At 40.1% G+C, this 21,321-nt stretch overlaps 1 protein-coding gene across 1 annotated transcript in view; it reads right to left on the bottom strand.

Annotated features, from left to right (window-relative positions):
• LOC122641384 (protein FATTY ACID EXPORT 1, chloroplastic-like) overlaps positions 1–18,785 on the bottom strand; it is a 32,765-nt gene extending 13,980 nt beyond the window's left edge. The window contains exon 1 of the mRNA XM_043834595.1: positions 18,601–18,785. Within this exon, the coding sequence (XP_043690530.1) occupies positions 18,601–18,699 (99 nt within the window). The 5' untranslated portion in view covers positions 18,700–18,785. The remainder of the gene's footprint in view (positions 1–18,600) is intronic.
• Between the last annotated feature and the right edge of the window lie 2,536 nt (positions 18,786–21,321).

Genomic DNA, 21,321 nt, shown 5'->3' with positions numbered 1-21,321 from the left:
GGTTACCAACACCAGTGTTGTAAGAAGGATATTCATGATGGGTGATGGGCTGAGTGGGTTTTGGGGGGGGGGGGGGGGGAATTGTTTGGGGGAGTTGTTGTCTGCACGGTCTCGAAATAGGGTGGAGAAGAGCTAGCCAGGCTGGGGTCGGAGGAGGTGAAATGGAGAGCTGTTGATGGAGTGTTGTCTGCAGAGAGGTCAAAGATGGGGCTGTGGGATGGGAATCATGAGTGTGAGTGGCTATGAAAGGCGGGTGGTAAAATCCTAGGGGATGGCTGTGAAAAGGAGTCATGAGAGGGAGTCGTGGGAGGGTAAAATCATGGTACTAGATCTCGTTTCGTTTCGGTGTTTCGGTCTGACCGAAATTTCCGAGATACCGAAATTTCATCGAAATATGGTATTGTTTTGTGGGTGTAAAATGCCAAAAATGACCGAGATTTCCGAAATTTTCGAAACGAGATGACCGAAATTACCGAGATTTTCGAAATTTCCGAAACAAGATGACCGAAATTTCCGAAATTTTGCATTTTTTCATATCGGACTTGCGTTTCGTTTCGGACAGGTCAAGATACTCGAAATATTCGATATCTCGACCAAAATTTCGCGAGTTTTAGTACTATGGGTAAAATCACAGGGGATTGTTGCGAGAGGAAATCGTGGGATGGGATGTAGAGATGGGTGGTAAAATCACAGGTGATGGCTGTAGGTGGGTGGAGTGATAGTGGTAGGTGAGAGAGTAGTGTTAGTAGCTGTGGGAAAGAGGTCTTAGATAAGAGAAATGAGGCAATCGGTCTAGGTGAGTTGGGTGTCAGAGAGGGTAGGGTGTGAAAGGCTTTGAGAAGGAGGTCTGTAAGATACTCGTGACTCTCTGAGGAGTGCAAAGAGAGAATGTGAAGGCGTCGTGGTAGGAGATTTGTGGAATCGTGGTACGGGTGAGAGGAGGTCATCGATTTGAGAGAAAGAGAGAATCGAAGAGGAAGGGGCAGAAGAAAAATCGTAGTTTGTAAGGAGGACATGGGGTTTATGAAGAGGGAGAACCGAAGGGGGTGGTTACGTACCTAGGTCAGGGAGAATCGAGGGCTTCACGAAATAGCTCCACAGGAGAGGCGGCTTCGTAAAACCTAAATGGTGGCGAACTGCTGTGGTGGTGGGAGTTTAGAGGAAGTGCAAACCAGTGAAATAGCCGGATTAACCACCTGAGATGAGAGCAAGGGGCTCACCGATCTCTCTGATCTCGCTGGGAGACCCTGCGAGTAAATCTGACCGTTATAGAGAGCGAGAGCATCAGGCAAGAACAAAGTTAGTTATTTGCTTCTTATTGATGTAAACTGGCTGTCTAAAACCAGCTGTAGGTGTAAAGACTCTACCCTACACCAACATGAGTGCCCATCGGGTAGGTGCAGGGGAATCCCTACACCAGCAGTTAAAATCGTGGGCTGAGTTAGGATTTTTTTTAATTTATTATTTTTTTTTAAGCAGTCTTTATTTGAATTGTAATTCTAATTAGGATTCCTAGTGCAAGTTTAAATCCTAGTTAAAAGTCCTACTTAGTATTCCTAATAGTTATGAGTCCTAATTAAGTTTTGAGTCATAGTTAGAATTCGAGTTTTGTCCAGCCATAAGACTATATATTTGTAAGAGCTCTTGAGAGCCTCCCACGATTTAATGAATGAGAATTTGCTTTGCAATCAACACTGTCCTGAGATAGGCTGTGAGGGTGGGATGCCCAGGCCAAGATAGCCTTCACTGCCTCTCTCTCCTTTGTTCTGCATTCAAGCTTCAAGTAATCTAAATTCTGCCTGATCGATATTTGGAAGATTCAGTTCATTGCTGGAATTTCTGCTTCTGGATTCAAGCTCACTTAAATTGGCAAGTAAGTACAACACCCCAACCCTAAATCCTTCTTCTTCTAATCCTCTAAACCTAACCCTAACATTCCCCCCATATCCGAACTCCATTCCCATACCCCAAAACCTGACCAGCCCAATTCCCTCATCAAAATCCCACCTTTCCAGATTCGATCTTTCCCCCACACCATAAGGGAGACTCGATTCTGGTTCTAGCCCTAGGTGATCACTCTAAACCCTAGATTCTCCTACATTCCAATTTCCCAAAACCCATAAGCCCAAACCCTAATTTAATAATCACTTTTGTTTACATACCCAACCTCCATAAAACATCTCAGGACCTTCACTGGAAGTCTTCCCTTTACTAACCTAACCTAACCCTACCTTCTAACCTTAGATCCCATCTAACATTCTAACCCTAACCCTAATTTTAGAATTTTCACCTATTTTAACCTAGGCGATCCCTCCAACCCTTAGCAAATCCTGGTTATTGGTTCTAGTTGGTATTCCAGCCACCTAGAATTACATTATTTGGTATCAGAGTAAGCTATGGGTTCTCCAAATATAAGTGATCCAATCACTCTACAACAACTAGCTGAAATAGTCAAAGTTTTATCTGAAGATGCGAAGACAATCAAGCAGCAGGTTGACGTGCTGTCACAACAAGGTCCTACTGCACCTCCACAACAGATGCCACAAATTGAAGTTGCTACTTCCTACAATAACAACCGGCAGCCACGTAGGTTACCACAAATAGTTCCAACACAACAGACACACAGGATCATCAACAATTCTGCCTTGGAAGACTATGAAGATTATGATGGAAATCAGTATTACCGTGATGATTAACATACGGTCAAGCTGGATCTTAAAGAATATAATGGGAAACATGATCTCTTTGTTTTCCATGACTGGTTAAGTGCTCTAGATGATTACTTCAAGTGGTTTTGCTTTTCTGAGGACCGAAAGATGCAGTTGGCCAGTACTAAGTTAACTGGAGGGGCTAGAGATTGGTGGCACGCACATGAAGATAGGTTGATCCGCCGTCACATAGAACCAGTTACTTGGGCAGCTATGAAAGAGATTCTCAAAGAGAAGTACCAACCTCCTTCTTATCAAAGGCATTTGCACGATCAGCTGAACACCATACGACAAGTTACTTTAACTGTTGAGGAATATATTGATAAATTTAATGACTTGCTTTCACGCACTAGTGTAGATGAGAATGATGACCAGCTTATATCCTGTTTCAAGTTGGGATGCAGGAATGACATTAGGGGCAAAATGGGTGTGGTTGAAATATATAACCTGAATCACTGTTTTGAAAAGGCCATGGACGCTGAAGACTTAATCAAAGCTGCCCCACGAAAATTCACACCACCATCTGGTGATGTTAAGAGAGCTTTTGTTCCTAACAGACCTAGTGGTTTTCCTACTCGAACTCCACCAACTACACAGGAAAGAAGTAAGGCACCAATGGATAGTCAAAACCCCAACAAATGTTTCCATTGCCAACAAGAGGGTCATTATGCACGGTACTGTCCACAAAGAGGGAGGTTCAACTCAGTGATTGCAGCTATGGAAGCTAGTCCAGACGTTCAAGTGTGTGACCCATAGCTTAATGACAATTGGGCTGTTAATGCTTCCCTTGATGGAGAAAACTATGATGACACCTTGGAAAATGATACTTATGAAGTGAATGTAGTAACCCACGTTCTAGTTGCTGAGTCTAAAGGAGAGGATTGGTGTCGACATTGTATCTTTTATACACTGATGGCTACTGGATCATCGACCGCACAAGTGATCATGGACAGTGGTAGTTGTGTCAACGACTCAACGTGGTTTCTCAAGCCTTTGTCTTTGAAGAGAAGCTTAAAGCTGAACCTCACCCACAACCCTTGGGCTGTTAATCCTTCCCTTGAGGGAGAAGACTATTGATGACACCTTGGAAGATGATACTTATGAAGTGAATGTAGTAACCCACATTCTGGTTGATGAGTCTAAAGGAGAGCATTGGCGTCGACATTGTCTCTTTTATACACTGATGGATAGTGGATCATCAACCGCACAAGTGATCGTGGACGGTGGTAGTTCTGTCAACGTGGTTTCTCAAGCCTTTGTCTTTGAAGAGAAGCTTAAAGCTGAACCTCACCCAAAACCCTACAAGGTTACTTTACTTAATAGTGATACTTTAGAGGTTAATCAGCAATGCTCAGTGCCACTTAAGATTTCTGGTTACGAGGAGAATGTTTGGTGTGATGTGATTCCCATAATTTTGACTGATGTATTACTTGGGAGGCCGTGGTTGTATGATAACAATATGTTGACGGGAGGTACTAAGAATCAGTGCTTCTTTGACTTCAAAGGGAAGCCACTGGTTCTCAACCCACTCAATATATCATTGATGAAACCAAGGCTTAGAGCTACCCAATTGAAGTGACAACAGATTTTGAAGACTATTGACAAGAAGCAGCCAACAAAAGAAGGATCAAACAGCAAGGCACCACGTACTAGTACAGGTACCATCAAGGCAAAACCCATGGAGCCACGACTCCTGCCCCTACCTCACCGAGAATTCCTTGCTACCAGCAAAGAGACAGGGCTGATATTAGCCTTGGTCATGAAAGCAGTGTCACCAACCACTCTTGTTAGTCATCCCAAGCCCATAAAAAGCTACTTGAAGACTTTTCAGATTTAGTACCAGACGATCTTACGGATGAGCTACCTCTTATGAGAGATATTCAGCATGCCATTGACCTAGTACCAAGGTCGGTGCTACCAAATCTGCCCACTCATCGTCTCAACCCTACTGAGAATGCCGAGCTCAAGAGACAAGTGGATGAACTGGTTCACAAGGGGTTTATTGTTGAGAGCATGAGCCCATGTGCTGTCCCAGCATTACTTATCCCAAAGAAAGATGGTACATGGCGGGTATATATTGATAACAGGGCAATAAACAAGTTCACCGTCAAGTACAGGTTTCTTATCCCAAGCCTAGACGACATGTGAGATATGCTCATGGGTGCTTCCATCTTTTCGAAGATTAACTTGAAAAGCAGATATCATCAGATTCGGATCCGCCCAGGGGATGAGTGGAAGACTGCTTTCAAGACAAAGGATGGTCTATATGAGTGGAAAATGATGCCCTTCGGTCTCACCAATGCACCAAGCACTTTCATGCATGTCATGACACAGGTACTTCGTTCATTCATCGACAAGTTTCTCGTGGTTTACTTTGAAGACATTCTTTTCTATAGTTACACCACTGAGGAGCATCTCAATCATCTAAAACATGTGATGAGAGTGTAACATACAGAGAAACTCTTCATCAACCTCAAGAAGTGTTCTTTTATGTTGCCTAAGGTAATCTTTCTGGGGTTATTATATCTTCCGAAGGGGTTGAAGCTGATCCGGAGAAGGTGCAAAGCATAGTCGATTGGCCAGTACCACAACCCTGACAGAGGTCAGAAGTTTCCATAGCCTAGCATCATTTTATCAGCGTTTTATTCGGAACTTCAGTGGCATCAAGGCACCTATTACTGAATGCATGAAGGAAAGTAAAGGCAAATTTCAATGGACACCGGCTGCTACCAAAGCTTTTGCATTGATCAAGCAAAAGATGACTGAAGCACCTGTTCTACGACTCCCAAACTTTGATGTCTTATTTAAGGTGGCTACAGATGCATCCCATGTTGGGATTGGGGGAGTCCTCATGCATTCAAATCATCCCATTGCCTTCTACAGTGAGAAACTCAACGATGCTAAGCGACATTATTCTACCTATGACTTGGAGCTTTATGCAGTGATCCAGATTTTGAAGCATTGAAGACACTAACTTGTGGGCAAGGAATTTATTCTATACTCTAACCATGAAGCCCTTAAGTATCTTCGTTCTCAACGATCCATAAGCAACTGGCATGCTAAATGGATTGCCTATCTCCAGGAGTTTCATTTCTCTCTGTAGTACAAAGCGGCAAAGAGAACCAGGTAGCTGATGCACAAAGCCGTAAAGTACTCACTATGTCCACAGCATCGAACATATCAGAGATGAGTACACGGCTGATTCTGACTTTTCTCCCATTCATACTACATTACAACAAGGCGGGACTGATGCAAAATACTCCCTACGTGATGGCTATCTCTTCTTAGGGACACGCTTATGTATTCCTAACACGTCCCTTCGACAACACCTCATTAGGGAACTACATGGCGGTGGCATGGGAGGGCATTTTGGAGTCAGCAAGACATATGTTGCAGTTGCTGATTTGTAGTATTGGCCACATCTCAAGCACGATGTACAGCAAGTGATACAATGTTGTCGTACTTGTCAGCTTGCCAAGGGTGATAAGCAAAACACAGGCCTCGACACACCTCTCCCAGTGCCTCATGCACCCTAGTTGCATATTAGTATGGACTTTTGTTGGCAGAATCGTGGGTTAGAAAGAGAGAATGAGAGAATGGAATAGCTTAGTTTCATTTATAGGCAAGCCCCTCTATTTATAATAGAAATGAACATTACAAAGGGACTAGAATAGACAGCAATACCCCAAACTAACTGACTCTATAAGAGCAGCAGTAAATACCTAATAACATAAGAATTAAACTACCCCCAAAAGGACCAGAACACCCCCATGATATTCGGGATTACATATTCCAACAACTTTGTTATGGGTTTACCATCTACACGTGAGCGTCATGATTCTATATTTGTGGTAGTAGACAGGTTTTCGAAGATGGCTCATTTTATTCCCTGCCGAAAGACATTTGATGCAAGTCATATAGCCAAACTCTTCTTCAAAGAGGTGGTGCGTATTCATGGGTTGCCAGAATCTATTGTTTCTGATCGTGATGTGAAATTCACTGTTATTTTTGGAAGACCATGTGGATGAAGACCAGTACAAAGTTAAGTTTTCCACCGCCTTTCATCTTCAAACAGATGGGCAAACTGAAGTGGTTAATCACAGCTTAGGCAATCTTCTCAAGAGTCTTGTTGGTGATCATGAGAGAGAATGGCCTTCTATCCTTAATATTGCATAGTTCGCCTACAACAGCTCTGTCAATTGAACCACTGGCCGTACCCCTTCTGACATTGTTTTGGGTATGCAACCTAAGCGCCCCGTGGACTTGATTCCTCTTCCTCCTCATGTTCATGTTAGTGTGGAAACTGATGAGTTCCTCTAACACATCACCGAGGTCCATACCAACGTTTGCCAACGCATTGCTATTAACAATGAAGGATACAAGGCAGCAACTGATCGTCATCACCGATATGTGGAATTCAAACCAGGTGATTTGGTGATGGTTCAAAATTCTCCTGAGCGACTTCCTTCTAGGGCCAATCATAAGCTCCATCCTCGTAAGATGGGTCCTTTCAAGGTGTTGCAACGCATTGGGACCAATGCCTATATGCTCGAACTCCCTCCGACCATGAATATTAACAATGTCTTCAACGTGGCTGATCTTACGCTCTATGTCGGCCACCATTCGAACGAAGGTGACACTGAACATGCTCCCCGACTCCCACAGTTTACCACTCCTATAGCTGATGTCATTGAAAATGTGCTTGACAACAAGTTTACTACTATGTGGGGTGGTCGCGGCTATTACTCTTTTCTTGTTAAATGGAAGGATCGCCCTGACAGTAACAGTACATGGATTCACGTTGACAACTTCAAGCGCCTTGATCTTGATCTCTACAAGCACTACATGTCTTTCATCCATTCGTTGGAGACGAATGTTTTTAAGAGGGGGGAGTTGATGTAAACTGGTTGTTTAAAACCAGCCGCAGGTGTAGGGATTCTACCTTACAACAGCATGAGTAGCCATCGGGTAGGTGTAGGGGAATCCCTACACCAACAGTTAAAATCGTGGGCTGAGTTAGGATTTTTTTTAAGTCAGTCTTTATTTGAATTGTAATTCTAATTAGGATTCCTAGGGCAAGTCTGAATCCTAGTTAGAAATCCTAGTTAGTATTCCTATTTCAGTTATGAGTCCTAATTAAGTTTTGAGTCATAGAGAGTTTGAGTTCTGTCCAGCCATAATGCTATATATTTGTAAGAGCTCTAGAGAGCCTCCCACGATTTAATGAATGAGAATTTGCTTTTCAATCAACACTGTCCTGAGATAGGCTGTGAGGGTGGGATGCCCAGGCTGAGATAGCCTTCACTGCCTCTCGATATTGGGAATGGGGCTGGTCAGGTTTTAGGGTATGGGAATGGAGTTCGGCTATGGGGGGAATGTTAGGGTTAGGTTTAGAGGATTAGAGGAAGGATGATTTAGGGTTGGGGTGTTGTACTTACTTGCCGATTTAAGTCAGCTTGAATCCAGAAGCAGAAATCTCAGCAATGAACTAAAATTGTTCTACATTCAAGCTTCAAGTAATCTAAAATTCTGCCTGATCGATATTTGGAATATTCAGTTCATTGCTGAGATTTCTGCTTCTGGATTCAAGCTGACTTAAATCGGCAAGTAAGTACAACACCCCAACCCTAAATCCTTCTTCTTCTAATCCTCTAAACCTAACCCTAACATTCCCCCCCATATCCGAACTCCATTCCCATACCCTAAAACCTGACCAGCCCCATTCCCGCATCGAAATCCCACCTTTCCAGATTCGATCTTTCCCCCACACCATAAGGGAGATCGATTCTGGTTCTAGCCCTAGGTGATCACTCTAAACCCTAGATTCTCCTACATTCCAATTTCCCAAAACCCATAAGCCCAAACCCTAATTTAATAATCACTTTTGTTTACATACCCAACCTCCATAAAACATCTCAGGACCTTCACTGGAAGACTTCCCTTTACTAACCTAACCTAACCCTACCTTCAAACCTTAGATCCCATCTAACATTCTAACCCTAACCCTAATTTTAGAATTTTCACCTATTTTAACCTAGGCGATCCCTCCAACCCTTAGCAGATCCTGGTTATTAGTTCTAGTTGGTATTCCAGTCACCTTGAATTACATTACTTATCTTTGACAAGTTGAAGATAAGTGAGCCATTAATGAGCAGGCCTTCTCCTCATAGTTGTCAAGGCGTCGCCTAGGCATCCAGGCGCCTTGCCCTCGCCTTGATTTCTGGTATCAGCTTGGTCACCTAGGCAACACCTTGTCGACTTGTTTTTTATCCCCCTCGACCGCCTTGATTCGCCTAGGCGCCTTAACAACTATGCTTCTCCTGATAGTGGAAAGAAAGCCATATCCGTGGTTATTACTTGATCGAATGAACAACGAGCTTTAGTTGATTGACCAACTCTACTTCACTGTACCTTCTTACCTCTACCTGGCCACCCGCCATTGTTACCTTCCTCACAAAACTGTCTACAGCCGTCACACAATTAGAACGATAAGATTAGATAGTAACAGTATAGTAAGGCCTTTTCTTTGCTTCTTTTCTTTAAATGCAATTCCAACCTCTTAGCATCAAAATGTCTATAATTTATGAAGGGAAAGGCCTGAATGGAAATGAACCATTTTGTTTATGCACGGCAGCCACCCACATTTGAGTGTTCACAAACATCTTAGTTGAATTTGGATTCTAATACCAATCCTATCCTATTGACTTTTCAAACTTCTAATTACAGTTTTCTTTTGAAGAAAAAAATAAACAAGCACCAAACTACCTTCCATCCCTAAGTCGTCGAAGAACAGCTGAATTCATCTGTAGTCACAATCTCAAACATTGTTATAAGAGATCTTCATCATCCTCTTGCATATTCTGTTCTTACTTGGGGTTCATTTCCTTCTGAGATGGATGTCTTGCCAATTCTGTTTTCTCAATACATTCTTTTTTCTCAGTAAAAAAGATCGGCAATAGTCTTCAATTCTTAATAAACTTTTCGAATTTGCAGATTTATCCTCCTGAACTCTAAAAGTTAGAGAGGGATAGTGACCGGCAACATTTGGTTGAGTAACTAGATTGTCAACCAATGAAAAATATTGCATGGAATTTATCTAAAATGGACAAAGTATCCACGTTGCACGTCTGTTAGATGCCAATAATTCATGAATTCTGATGTCCCACTTCTGAATTCCCCTTATAAATTCTTTTTACTTGTCGCCATTACAAGATCTATCATTGGTGTTTCTGCAATATGATCTGCGGACAGACACATGGAGTGTCAGACATGACCACGACAAGAAATCTAGAGAAGGGGATCATACACATACATTGTATGTCGATTAAGATACAATCTTAAGGTGCGGAAAACTAAGATTTTTTACACAAGAGGGATCAATGTAAGTATGTGTTAAAAAATATAAAGGTACTGAAGTTGAGTAATAAAAGCAAAGGGGGTAAGCGCAAAAAAGACAAATTAAAAAGACACATGGAGAACTTGGAAGTCAAAATTAGAACAAGTTAAAAGGACAAAAAAATTATGGTTTCCACTTTCTCAGCATTAGAGAGTTTGGGACCTTGAGTTGCAGTGGCAGACTAGATACGTTCATATTCTCTCTTCTTCTTCCTCCCTTTATTTTCTTATTTTCCTTCCTTTTTCCTCCTCTTCTTCTTCTTTTCTTGTTTCATCTCGGTTTCTTCTTGGTTCTTTCCCTCCCACCAAAGACCATCCAAACATGCCTCCAGCTGTGTCGAATAGAATCTTCCATGTCAGAAGGTGTCAACAAGTGAATCTTTTGCAGATTGACATGTCCTACAAATCATCGTTGAGACATCCCTCTTTACCACTAAATATTATCTCCCTAATATGGGGCCAAATGAAGCCCAAAGAACATCACTTGATCCCAGCTGTTATAGCATTCAACACATCATTGCTCCCAATAAAGTAGGTGTTCCATTTCCAAGCTGTACCTTAAAATATCCCAAGTTCCAAAAGGACCATGTTCCTTGGTAATGTAGTCCTAGATAGGTAAGAGACCTACTAGGAGACAGGTAGATCAAACTCTCACAAAGGTGCTGGCTGAATGGGGCAGATTGGGGTATTTTAGGTCAAATCTAGGGTTAGGTTTATGAGAATAGGTTTGAATCTTATATGGTTTTAATGGGCAGGTCTATGAGAAGCTAATAGGGTAGGTTTGAACAAGGTTTAAACAAAATTAAAAAATTTCAGAAATTAGGGTTAGGGTTTCGGGTTTTAGAATTTAGGTTAAAACTAGGGTTTAAACTTGGAATTTGGGAAAGGGGCTAAGGTCGAGTGCTAGGGGCAATGGGAAGGGTACTCGGCTGTAATATGGTGTAATTCTGATGGCTGAATTGGGCTATGCAGAATTTAAGGTTTTTTTGGGTTCTACAAAGACAAGGTAAATTAGGGTTTGAGTGGTTGGGTGGGGCTGTAAGTTAGGTCGAGTGGAGGAGGAGATGAGAGGGGGCTGTAGTTGAAATTTGGTTGAGATTGGGTGGAGGACCAAGGCTGGACAGAATTTAGAACAATTAGGGTTTATGGGGATCGATGGGGCTGGGTTTAGAGGATTAGGAGAAGAAGGGTGATTGCTGAAACTGTAAATTACTTACTTGAACACTGATCTTCAATGGCAGAAGCTTTGAAGATGAGCAATGGGGTCACCAGATCTACAAGATGCAAGGAGTCGATTGGAGATCTACCAATCCCTTCACCTTGATATTACTCACAAGGCACACTCATGATGGAGCAAAGGCAGCAAGCATAAAGCTGAGTTTTTATTAATCAAATTTGTATTCAATGTTGGCCTCCCTTACAAACTTATATAGAAGACTCAAAAATAGACTTAGCCACTAAAAAGGAAAGGCCTAACTCTATCCTTAACCTATTAGGTAATTTAAATTGACTAGGAAACTGAAATAGAGTCCTAATCCAGCCCAACTAAACAACTAAAAGAAAAACTAATAAAATCACTTAAATTGAACCACTGGTTCCAACCAGCTTTGGACCGGTTCAATTTCAAACATTAAAAATATGAAAATAAACTAAGTATAGGGCTAATCCTGTATTCAACCTATATACCCCTAGTTTAGGCCCATTAAAGTGGCCTTTTACATAGAAAACCCTTGGGATCAAAGGCCCAACATATATATCCCACCCCTAGACTTATTTCTAAAGAAATAAGCCCATTTCGATGATGAATCTGCATCAACTCCCCCCCCCCCCAGCTTGAAAAAATTCGTCCTCGAATTTTGCAGTGATGAGGGGGAAACAACATATGAGTAGCAACTTTAACCATTCCCAAACAAAATTTTGGTGATGCAGGAACATTAGGGATAAAATCTTCAATGCGTGGAGCTTTCCCTTCGAAGAACTATGGTGGCATAACAAACTCTATGTGTTCAACTTCTGAATCAACCGTGAATGCCCTATCCATAGAGTCTTCAGTATTAGTAACCTTCTTAGACATAAGCTCCATCTCTTTAAGGACAGCATTTTGAATGCCATTGTTTTCCTGTGGAATGTTATCAACCACCTCTTCAACTTCCACTATATCAGCCTTTTCTACATTGGCTTCTTCGACATAGACCACTTCATTAGGATCTTCTACATGTTGACTTTCCATCTTTGAAGCTATGAGAATGGTCTCTTTCTTTTCATCACAATTCACTGTTACTTTAGCTTTATCTTCAACTTCCTTTGGCATTGAAAATTTGTATTCTCTATACCTGTATTCCTTGTTATACTCGTGCCTTTCTCTGTCTTCTCTGTAATCCTTGTGCCTCCTAGAAGGGTGGTGGACTTGGGGTTGCACCTGATATCTGCATTTGTCCATGGGCAGATTACTGTCTCTAATAGGAGTAGCCTGTCATTGCAGAATTCGTTGTAATGTTCCATTCGTAGCTCTCATTATTTCAAGTGTAGTCCTCTATTCAGCATCGAACTATTGAAGCATCTCCAGTATTGTAGCCATAGGGTCGAGTGGATGTGGTAGTAATGGATTCAATGCTGGATTGCCATGTTGATCCATGGCTTTGATACCACTTAATGTAGTCCTTAGATAGGTAGGAGACCTACTAGGAGCCAGGTAAATCAAACTCTCACAAAGGTGCTAGCTGATTGGGGCAGATTGGGGTATTTTAGGTCAAATCTAGGGTTAGGTTTATGAGAATAGGGTTGAATCTTATATGGTTTTAATGGGCAGGTCTAAGAGAAGCTAATAGGATAGGTTTGAACAAGGTTTAAACAAAATTCAAATATTTCAGAAATTAGGGTTAGGGATTCGGGTTTTAGAATTTAGGTTAAAACTAGGGTTTAAACTTGGAATTAGGGTAAGGGGATAAGGTCGAGTACTAGGGGCAATGGGAAGGCTACTCGGCTGTAATATGGTGTAATTCTTATGGCTGAATTGGGACAGAATTTAGGGTTTTTTTGGGCTCCACAGAGACAAGGTAAATTAGGGTTTGAGTGGTTGGGTGGGGCTGCAAGTTAGGTCGAGTGGAGGAGGAGATGAGAGGGGGCTGTAGTTGAAATTTGGTAGAGATTGGATGGAGGACCAAGGCTGGACAGAATTTAGAACAATTAGGGTTTATGGGGATCGATGGGGCTGGGTTTAGAGGATTAGGAGAAGAAGGCTGATTTCTGAAACTGCGAAGTACTTACTTGAACACTGATCTTCAATGGCAACAGCTTTGAAGATGAACAATGGGGTCTCCCAATCTATAAGCTGCAAGGAGATAAGTAGCAACCCTCCCGATCTACAAGATGCAAGGAGTCGGTTGGATATCCACCAATCCCTTCACCTTGATATTACTCACAAGGCACACTCACGATGGAGCAGAGGCAGCAAGCATAAAGCTGAGTTTTTATTAATCAAATTCGTATTCAATGCTGGCCTCCCTTACAAACTTATATAGAAGACTCAAAAATAGACTTAGACACTAAAAAGGAAAGGCCTAACCCTAACCTATTAGGTAACTTAAACTGACTAGAAAACTGAAATAGACTCAAAATAGAGTCATAATCCAGCCCAACTAAAAAACTAAAAGAAAAACTAATAAAATCACTTAAACTGAACCACTGGTTCAAACCAGCTTTGGACCGGTTCAGTTTAAAACATTAAAAACATGAAAATAAACTAAGCATAGGGCTAATCCCGTATGAAACCTATGTACCCCTAGTCTAGGCCCATTAAAGTGGCCTTTTACATAGAAAATCCTTGGGATCAAAGGCTCAACATATATATATATATATATATATATATATATATATATATATATCCCAACCCTAGACTTATTTCTAAAGAAATAAGCCCATTTTGATGATGAATTTGCATCACTTGGGCTTAGATTTTTTGAAAAAAAAGTGGATTTTGATTGATTATCGTAATGAAATACCAAAGCAATCAAAGAATAGAGAGAGGGGAGAATAATGATATCAGGTTGATTTCTGATACTGGAATCAATAAAGATACCCTTGATATATCCCTAGTAGAAACCTGAAACATGCAGCATTGATAGTGACTCTTATCATCATCTTGCATCCATATTTTTATCATAAATTCCTCTTTTTCTTTCCCTCCATGTCTACTACATACCATCAATTAAAATTCAACTCCAAAGAAACTCGCCTTGTTTAACAAGCAGCCAAGCATGGCACGGAATACTTTCCCATAGATGTGTAAAGAATGAAACAATTTAAACCATAATGGCCAAAAGATTGTTGCCATAGTTCCCCAGCATACCACCAATGAATAAACAAATGGTTAATGAATCATCCAACTAGTGCATGGGGCATATACGAGATAAGATCTACCATCCCTGATGCAGTTCAAGACAGAAATCACTGTTCATGTGAGCATTAGTCGTAGGACTATTCTGGTCCATATTTTGGCATATGTGTTAAGGATGTTCCAGGCCAAACATGACCATCGATCAGCAATATTTGGAGATCTTTGATTGATTTTGTGGGCCCATGCTGGTCTTGCATGGAGTTATTTGGAGAGGACAGAAAGCTGTTGCGTGTTGGTCTATTTTCTCTTTTAGAAGATCCTTGGTGAGGCCCATAGGTCACAGCATAATAGAAGAATGGATTCTTAGAAGATCTTCCTTATTTTTGTTTCTTTACTAATTAGTTTTCGGTTTGGTTGTAATTAGAGAGTAGGAAGTTTCTAAATTCAATTTTAGCAAGTAGTTTCCTTTCCATTGTAATAGCAAACTAGGACTTTCTATTACTGTCCAAACTCTCTCTCACGCAAGAAGTCAGTTTTGTATTCAGGATTGCATCATCATAAATTAAAGTTAAAGGGGAACATACTAATGTAGTCCTAGATTGGTAGAAGACCAACTAGGAGCCTGTAAACCAGGATCTATTATGAACAGGTGAATCGGCTAGGTCAAAAATAGGTTTTTTGGTGAAATTAGGGTTAGGGTTAGGGTTAGGGTTAGGGTTAGGGTTTGATAATATTGGTTATGTCAAGTTGAGGTAGGGGCGTCTATTAGTGAAGGTTACGTTAAGTTTTGATGGAGGAATGTATGCTGGAATGAATTGGCAGCAAGTTAGGTTTTGGGTTTTGGGTTTTGGATTTTGAAAGGTGGAAGATGATGGAATCTAGGTTTATAATAACAGGAAATCAGGTGGTTGACTGGGCTTAATATTTAGGTCGAGTGCGGGTAGGGTGGAGGGGAATATATGCTAAAAGTTACGGCTAAATCAGATGGTTAAATCAGGAGTTATGGAGGTTACATAGTAGAGATAGGAGAGGAGTAAAAGTGTAATTTCAGACAATCGGCTGGGTGGATGGTAATGAAATTTGGATCAAGTCTCTATTAGGGTTTGAGGAAGATTTGATCAAAATTTTGCAGGTTCTAACGGTTAGATTTGGCTGGGCAGAATTCTTACGAAAATCACCTTGCATGTGACCTTAGAAGGGAAGAAGAATAGTTGCAGGTTTGCAGTTCTAGACTTACTTGTGGATGAAGAACAGATTCAATCAGGCTTGAGGTGATGTTGCAGACTTGAACAATGCTTGATATATAGATCACTCTTGAAATCAAAACTTGAATGTAGAACTTGAATGTAACAGCAATGGAGAAAACAAATAACCAATTCGAACCACCCAGGCTTCACACCGCAAGGTGTCAATCGGATCAAACACCGATTCCTTCAAACGATCCACCCGGGCTTCACACCGCAAGCTGTCGATTGGATCAAACACCAATCCCACCAGTCTTAATCAAACACAAAGCAATCTTCACAGTGGAAGAGAAGCAACAGCAGCTTGCACAAGTAGAATTTCAATTTCAAAGTGGAGAGTAATGAGCTCCACGAATTCTATTGATTTAAATAGGGCTTAAGAGCCTTACACCTATTCAGCCTAGGAGTCTAACCACCCCCAGCCGACTTAAATTAGTCAACACTCCTCTAAATCGTTGGAGTGTGGTTTGGACCCAAAAAAAAAAAAAAAAAACAGAAAATTACATAATAATAAAAGGGGTGACTCAAGTCACTTAAATTGATCCACTGGTTCAACCAGGTTGGGCCGGTTCAATTTAAAAACATAAAAACTCTTAACAGAAACTAAGTATAGGTCCACTACTGCTACTACTTGGGCAGCAGCTTCTTGTTCTTCTTCTTCTTCTTGCCAATGTAGTGCTTCAGCTCTGCATCACATACCCACATGATTTGAGTAGAAAAAGATAGTTCTTGTGAGAGGCAGGTATAGTGAGAGACCATGGGGGAGAGATCCTTCTATCCTCTTCCAATCCTTTTTCTTCTTCTATTTTCTCTTCAAAGAGATCTCCCTCCATTCTCCTACTTCCTATTTTGTTTTTTAAGTCTGCAACCTGCAACCGTGGCCTTTTATTGGACTTCTCTGATCAATTGAAGGCTACTGTCAACCTTAGTTGCCACTGGAAGTTTAATTGCTGGTCGTGAAGGTCCAGAACCCTGCTGATAGCTTACCTTCTATTTTTATGCTGCTGTTCTGCTCTACTTTATGTCATTAACCAGAGGCTTTCTTGCACTGCAACTCTGAGGTTCAGTTAACCTCCCAAGGGCTCCATTCAAATGCCATATTGATCCCTGATCAGGCCTTAGCTGATCAAGCACCAGAAACCATCGATTTTTCACCTGTTCTATTCAATCGGCTGGGGTTGTTTAAAACCTATTCGTGCCATAACTTGAAGAGGGCATATCTCTGCAACCACTAGTCAGAATCAGCTAAGATTTGGGGACTTATTTTCTGTCACTGAGGTCTATCTGCGAACCCAGTTTGACACCATTCTGCTAGCTGGTTTGGCTTGAATCACTTAACCTTTTATTTTCTTTACTAGTTTCTAATTTCATGATCTAGTGAAATCTTAAATTCTGAAAGTTAACCAAACCTAAGATTTTCAGCAACCTTACATCTATATTAGACCTTGGCTCCATAGGAGCACAAACCCAATTCGAAGCCTACAGTTTGTAATTCTGGTTTAAGTTATTTCCTGGCCGTATATTCCCATTGTTATAGGCTTGTGGCAGACTTGTTAGCTGCTGGTTAATGATTTCTTTTCCTGGATTGTAATATGTTATTGTGGGTACTACTAGAATTAGATTACTTGTAAATTGACCTTACATTAACCTCCTTTGTGCCAGCACTGGAAGGTTCCATAAGCCTACACAATCCAAGAAATTTTTGGGGAAGAAAAATATGCAAAAAACCCTTTAACTTTCACACTAATGCTTGAGTTATAAATAAAAAATGGAAAAAGTTTCTGAAAATGTTTCCCACAACGCTAATGACTAGTGTACTATCGCCCTCTCACCATAGTTATCAAGGCGTCCGCCATGGCATCCAAACTCCTTGGGCGCCTTGCCACCATGGCGGTGTCGCCTTGTTTTTTTGCCCTCTAAAACGCCATGGTCGCCTTCCCGCCTTGATAACTATGCCTCTCACATGGGGTATTTATTGCTTTCTATCTATCCTGCCTGACCATGTGGCCCTTATATGAATGATACCACTCTCAGCACCGCCATTGGTTGTGGTATGGGAGATTACCCCACAGTAGCGTTGTGGGGAACCCTCTTCTCTAAAATTATTTTAAAAGAAAAACAACTCAGTTTACCTAAGGAAATAAGTTTAATTAATTTGATTTTTGGTAATCAAATTACTATATCCACACCAAACTAGCAACAGAAAATTTTTCAATTGAGAACAGAAGCACAAGCCAAGCACATTGACAATGTAATTCTGCAGAGACCCTTAATGATACTAATTAAAAACTGAATGAGAGTCTAATCAAAACTAACCACCACCACCATCTGTAATTTTTTAACTTCAAAGATGCTCAAGATCCATTAAGTTAGCCACTCCGTTTGCATAATTAGCAAGCAGACTCTTCAACTTACACCTTTACGTTCAGGAAAAAAAAAACCCTCTAAACACCAGTTGCAGTTGAGTAGAATATCACGAGCTCAATCATGCTTACTAAATATTCCCACAGCCACTAGTGATACTTTCAGCGTTGCCCAACGGTAGCTATTTTAATACCATGTATTAACCATCTTAATTTCGTCCAAAGCCGCATCTTGATTAAGAAGTAAGCCAAACGTGTCGGATTGTAAACAGATTTCCGAAATCTTTTTTTGATAAACAAAAAATTTTCGACATCATATGAGCAAATTAGACTAATTTATTTATTAGTTCAAAGAAAAAAATCATGAATTACAAACGCTGAAACACATCTATTAGACGTGAATCTATATTTGCAAAAAAAGGATAATTGTTTGCCCTAATTTCATACATGTAACAAGATAGAAAGATTGGTTTTTCGCACGCAACTGCAACCATCTCATGATGTTTTGCTCTATTAAAATAGGATAAAACAAGGGCTTGAATGGAATGAAATACCTTAAAACGAAGAGAAGCAGGAGGGAATAATGGTTTCTGTAACTGTAGTTTGCGATTGATTGAAGAGATGGAAGAAAGCTGACCGATTGCAGAAGTCATGATGATGATGATCCGAAAACGATTCCGTTTCGAAGGAAGAAATGCAAATTGAGAATGACGGAGTCACGAAGCCTTGGCCTGGCTATAGTGTCTCAAGCAGTCTAAACTCTAAAGTCAACTAACCGTCGCTGTTCCCATAAAAAACAAAAAACTAAGCGTCGCTGTTCAAAGTGGCGACTCGGTCACGGGACAAGAGAATTTGCAGTTAAGGGCACCGACTTTTGTTAGCCCGCCTGTCACAGCCCGCCCAACAAAGCCCACGGATTTCATCAGAAAAAAAAAACAAAAAACAAAGCCCACGGACCTAAAGTGCACGTGCATGGATTTGGACATTAAGCTAAGGCCAAATCCATGACATAAAACTCTTTACAATTGAAGAAAGAGTTTAGAGATATTCTAGAACTTCTAGAAACAATGAAGGATAAAGAAGGTTCTATAAGAAGCTTCTAGAGAAGCCTTGTAAATAGCTAAAGAAAGAGGAAACTTCTAGAGTTCTCCAAGTAACTAGGAAGTCTTGTAAATAATTAAAGAAAGAGGAGGCTTTTAGAGTTCTCCAAGTAATTAGAATTCTTCACAAATGAGGTAGGAAGGTTCTAATCTCTTAGGCTAGAAAGTTCTCCATCATTGGATGGAAGATACTTATAATTTTCTTAGGCATTCTTTGGGTTCTTGGTTGCCTATAAATAGAGATGGCCTCATTTGACGAGGGCACCATGCAAGTGAGTTTTCAAACCTTATATTCAAGCTTTCTAGTTCAATTTAAGTTCATTCTCTCAAACTCTCTCATGTGTTCTATAAGTTCTTTGCCCAAGTCCCTTAATAGAATTGTGAAAGGCTGACTTAGTACTAGCATGAGTGCTAAGTGTCAGCGTGGTTTCTTAGAGGTTTAAGTGCGTGACAATTGTGGTATCAGAGCTTCAGTTGCGAGGGAGCATACTTGTAGAAATTGACATCATGCCTAACACATCAGATGTAATACCCTGATTTTGAACTAGGGTAATTTGGTCTTTTTACCTAATGCGGGATTAGTGCAGACCGAAATGTAGGAACTTGGACTAGCTGGAGGTGCATGCATGCATGCATAGTAAGTAGTGTGCCTTAGTATAACACCCTCATTTTGTGTTTATTCCTTGTCCAAGTGTAGAATTAGGGTTTTATTTATAATATATATAATTTGATTTGAAAAATAACTCATAGTTAGGGAATTTGTTAGAGGTCTAAGGTTCTATTATTTAGAGGTGCAATTAAATATTTTATTTTTTTTTATAATTTTATAGGGCTTAAAAGGGGCTTCCATGATTCTAACTTGGGAGGTCTTAGATTTTAGTTAGGAAAGTATTATGAATTGATAAGGATAGGTGAGATGGCAATCTCTACTTAGCTAGAAACTCAATCTTGGAGAAAGAAAGTCTTCATAAAATAAAATCCCAACAAAAAGGACTTTAGCTAAAATTAAACTACCTAATCTAAAATTTTAATCTTAAGTCAAGATTCCTTTTAAAATATTTTCATTAAAAGAAAAGTAGAGAGATCTAGTTAGAGACTAAATAGAATTCTTCTCATCTCCTTCTCTTTTGTTAGAATTAAATTCAAATAACCAAATCTCAAACCCCATTCCTTTTATCATAAATTTGAGAGAGAGAGAGGAAGAGAGGAAAATTCGTGGACTATAAAGAGGAAAAGAAGAAGGAGATTCGGACTGTACAGAACCAGTCACTTGATATCCAATTTTGACCATTTTCAGAGCTGAATTGAGAAAATCTTATTTCACGATAAAAAGTAGCATCGTCTCTTATCTTTGCAATCCAACTTGAATCAGTCCAAACAGAGATCTGATCAGAGAGATATCGCTAATTTACTGAAGATAGTCATTCTGCCAAAAATCTGTGTTTCTCAAATCCTAGTTTAAGCAATACCTTAAAGTCGATTTCATCATTACCTTACTCATGGGACTCCGTTAAAGTGATTTTGAACTAAAAAGATGTAAATCAATATCATTGAAGCATTGATTTGAGGTCACCTATAGAAATCCTAGTCGCTTCACACAAGGTGAGTAGATCTTCAACCATTTATACTTGATATTTTTCTTACATATAAAATTTACTTTGAAACATTGTTTTAAATCTAGAATTTAATTTTAAAATGAGATTTACCATGTCAAAATTATATTTCATTCATGCTTTTTACTCAATTAAATGATCCACACATGATTGCTTGCAAAGAATGATGAATTTTCTTATGATTTAATTCACATATGTGTGTGCAGAATTTTTTAATAATGTCATGGTTATAGACTAATGAATCCAATGTTTGATTGTTGATAGTATAAGGAAGGTCTATGAATGATTCTTCATGTTTATAGCCTAATGCATGATATTTTTGGATGATGCATAAAAATCTGATTTTGTTTAGAGTTTACCTTTTAATTTTTGTTGGTGTTATTGTTGGATAAGTGATTGCGAAGATTTTGCCTAATCTTCACTATTATTGTTCTTCACTTTATGGATTGATATGTTGATGAAAGTTACTGTTTTCAAACTTTATTTTCATTCTTTTCAATAGTATGTGTTAGGGTGGAATTGGGGAGTCATGACCCTAAGTTCCGAACTTGGATGTGTAGCT

Source organism: Telopea speciosissima, chromosome 10 (assembly GCF_018873765.1).
Source record: "Telopea speciosissima isolate NSW1024214 ecotype Mountain lineage chromosome 10, Tspe_v1, whole genome shotgun sequence".
NCBI lineage: Eukaryota > Viridiplantae > Streptophyta > Magnoliopsida > Proteales > Proteaceae > Telopea > Telopea speciosissima.
Note: the sequence above shows the minus strand (reverse complement) of the source record. Positions and strands in the feature narration are given on the sequence as shown.